This window comes from Carettochelys insculpta, chromosome 3 (assembly GCF_033958435.1).
Source record: "Carettochelys insculpta isolate YL-2023 chromosome 3, ASM3395843v1, whole genome shotgun sequence".
NCBI classification, from domain to species: Eukaryota; Metazoa; Chordata; order Testudines; family Carettochelyidae; genus Carettochelys; species Carettochelys insculpta.
The window spans coordinates 82,745,755-82,749,406 of NC_134139.1; the positions used below are offsets into that span (position 1 = coordinate 82,745,755).

General features: G+C 40.3%; 1 protein-coding gene across 1 annotated transcript; it reads right to left on the reverse strand.

Moving 5' to 3' along the window:
* Positions 1-438: 438 nt before the first annotated feature.
* Positions 439-3,425, reverse strand: CCR6 (C-C motif chemokine receptor 6). The gene is made up of 2 exons (XM_074989106.1): positions 3,417-3,425; positions 439-1,527 (listed from the first exon to the last, which is right to left on the reverse strand). The coding sequence occupies exons 1-2, from the start codon at positions 3,423-3,425 to the stop codon at positions 439-441; spliced, it is 1,098 nt and encodes a 365-aa protein (XP_074845207.1).
* Between the last annotated feature and the right edge of the window lie 227 nt (positions 3,426-3,652).

Below are 3,652 nucleotides of genomic sequence, written 5' to 3' on the forward strand. Positions count from 1 at the left end.
GAAGTCCTCAATTGAAACTGTAAAGGGCGCGATCCATAGTCTATGCAGACTGAGGGATGCCTACATCAGATAGAAAATAGCTGAACCCTGTTTTAAAACCAATATGCCAAGGCAGTATTCAGATCAAATTTGCAGTTTGTCATAGGAATCAAGGAAGTTGCTTGATAAATTTAGCTTTCAGGAGAATTTTAAGTGCCTGTATTTGAAAACAGTATAAATGTTAGTTAAATAGTGATTAATACATGAGTTTTCCATTGTAAAGTGCCATGTTTCTGTTTATGGTAATTATTTTGATGGAGTAAGCTGTAGATCAAAGGAACTACTATTTAGGGTGCAGGGAAGTTGAAATCAGTAGCTGTGACATGAATAAGGAGATGGATTTGGATTGTTATTCGCTGAATATACTCAAAGCTCCTTCATAATAATGTTGAAGTCATATTACATAGTAAAGGATGACATATTGTCAATTATAATTTCACTTGTTTGCTTTGAATGATAGGTATCAGAACTTATCCTTGAACTCTGGGTCTTGTATTTCTTGTATCTGAGGCACCACAGATCTTTCATCATACTCACAAAATAACTTCTAAATTTCACCCCAATAAATGCATAAAGCACTGGGTTCAAACAACAATGGAAGAAGGCCAGGGCTTCTGTAATGTACTTTGCAAAGGCTATTTTCTTTTCATTATCACACGATTTATTCAATTCACCTAAATTTGTGGCAGTCACAAGAAGAACCATATTATGTGGTACTTGACAAACCAAGAAAACAGCCACAATTAATGCAATCACGCATATTGCTTTGTTTCTTTTGGAATTCTGAGCTTTCACCAAGGTTTTGACAATGAATGCATAGCAAAACACCATAAACAGCAGAGGGACAAAAAATCCGAATAGAAGTTGCATAGACAGTAGCAGTAACTTCAGCGTAGTGCCTTTTGTCTCTTTACTGGATCTGTGTTCACAAATCTTTTTTGTTTCATTGACTGTGTGGCTGTAGCTTTGACTGAATATGAAAGTGGAACTGGAAATTAATATTGATGATACCCATACAACCAAGCAGATCAATTTACTGTATGCTAGCGTTCTAGCCCGCAGTTTAAATGACTTTGTCGCCTGAACAATAGCAATGTATCGGTCCATACTGATAAAGGCCAAGAGCAGCATGCCACAATTGAAGTTGATTGCATAAATACCTCTGGTTATTTTGCATATGAAATCACCAAAGATCCATTTTTCAGCAGCATAATTAACAGCCCAGAAAGGAAGAGTGAGAACAAATAATATGTCAGCTATGGCCATATTGAAGAGGTATATATCGGTCATAGACTTTCTTTTTTTATAGAAAGCAAAGGTCATCACTACAAAAATGTTACCTAATAAGCCCAAGACACATATAATTGAGTATGCAATTGGCAAAAATACTCTTGTGAAGTTTCTGACATCCGTCTTGTCACATGGTGCTGTGATTTGTTGATAATCAAATGAGTATTCTGGATATTCTGTGTAGTTGAGTTCTTCCACCTGTACAAATATGCAGCCAATTACTGTAAATGTCAGTGCTCATTTCTGCAAGTTCTCTATGTTGGGTATGAGAATTGATAATATGAGATATACAGAATCAGATTCTGCTTTTAGGCACATCCCAGTGTCTCAGTAGCAGCCATGGATATATTTGGTCCTAAGAGTTTTGAAAATTAAGCATACAAATAGTACACCTGGTCACTTTTCTTTGAAATCCATCTTATCCTTATCATCCTGACCACCAAAGTCCTTGTGCACTCCAGTAATATATTGTCAAAATGCTAACAAAGGGCTCCCTCAGAAATGTTCTCCTTCAGTTGCTGACGTGTAGCATTCTCTGTTTTTTCTCACCCTCTGCATACTTGCACTGTGCACAGCTTTATTGTCTCTGATAGATCTAGCTCTTTCACACAATAGTGAAAAATACACTATTTAAAGAGAAGAATTGCCCCAAAATGACTAGTGTGTTAGAAGAAATCTGGAGAACAGCTAAAAATAATTCATCAACTTCAAGGTCAAAAGGGACCATCCTGATCATCTAGTCCAGGGGTGTCCAACCCACTGCCCAGCGCCCAGAATCTGGCTTGCGGAGCCTTTTTATCTGGGCATGTGCAACTGGCAGCACCACCATTTTTCCAGCGCAGCTCACACGGCTCATGGCTCCAGACAATGTGGCTTGCATGGGCCCTGGTTTGGGCCCCAGCATGGACGCAGCTTGGGCCCTGGCTGCGACAGTTCCTGCCGCTCCTGAGGTGGCAGCGGCTCTGGTAAGAAGCCACATTGTTTGTGCTGAGGGTGCCTGGTTCTGGGGAAGGGGGAGGACATTTATTGGGGGGCTGGGGGTGCCTGGCTGTGGGGGATGGGGGGGGAATTGATTTAAAGTGGGGGAGGGACTGAGAGTGCCTGGTTCTGGAAGATGGCATGGGGGATTGGTTTAAAGTGGAAGGCTTGGACTGCGTGGGTAGGGGGGGTGAGGTTGGGGATTTTGCATGTCTGCAAATTGTGGGTACTGGGGTACTTACATTTTTTTTTCAGAGGGGTACTTTATAAAAAAAAATTGAGAAACGCTGAAATAGAACTCAATTTAATTGATTTAACGGCCAGCAGGAGGGATCAGGCCATTTAAACCAATTAAATTGAGTCCTTTCAGTGTGGCAGGGAGCTGCCACTGCCATGCTATTCAGGGGGTAGTTTGGGGCTGTGGGGGGTTTAAGGCTGGGCGCCAGGGGGTGCTTTGGGGCTATTTTATGTTTGGCCCCTGGAACATGTAAAAAGTTGCAGTATGGCCCCCCCATGGAAAAAGATTGGACACCCCAATCTAGTCTGACCCCTTGCGTGTTTCAAGCCACAAAACCACTTCTTCCCTCCTGTAATAGATCCTTAATTTTGACTGAGTTTCTGATGTCCTCAAATAAAACACTTCAAGTTACAGAGAATACACTATTTACATAATAAGGTCCCTGACCTTGAATGCAGTTTCCTCTTATTTACTAGTCTTTCTTTTAGCATTATGCATTTGTTTTTCTTGTTCTGTAGAAGTATTACTGAAAACCAAAGAAATATCAGCATGCTTTTTTGAATTCAAATTAGTGCTGTAGACCTTGTGTTGTTCATTTAATTCCTGGAAATAGAGTGGCTAGTAAGCTTTTAAATTTTAACTGAACTATTAGTGATGGAGGTAATCATCTGGGATAGTTCCAGAACCCCATCTTGAAAGCAGGATATCCAGAGACGACAAAGTCTATGAACCACTGTATAATCACAAATAAATTCTTATTAACCAGTTACTCCCAATGTCATGACAATTTGTCCAGCACTTCAAAGAGCTGCCGCTTCCAAATCAACTGTTTCACTGATGCATTAATACACTTCAGCAACGCATTGCTTACCGTGCTCATTTTGGTAATCTGCTTCTTCTGATGAGAAAAGAATTGGTGAGGATAGTTCTGGTGACCTCAAGGTCCCTGTGCAGGAGGGAAGTGGAGTGGATTAGGAGAGCAAAACAGGAAGTGTTAAGAGATCAAAACCAAGAAGTATGTAGCAAGAAAGTCAAGACTAACAAGATAAATCAAAATATGTTGTTTTCACTGAGATGTTTCAGTTTTGACGAAACCTCTGTTGAAAA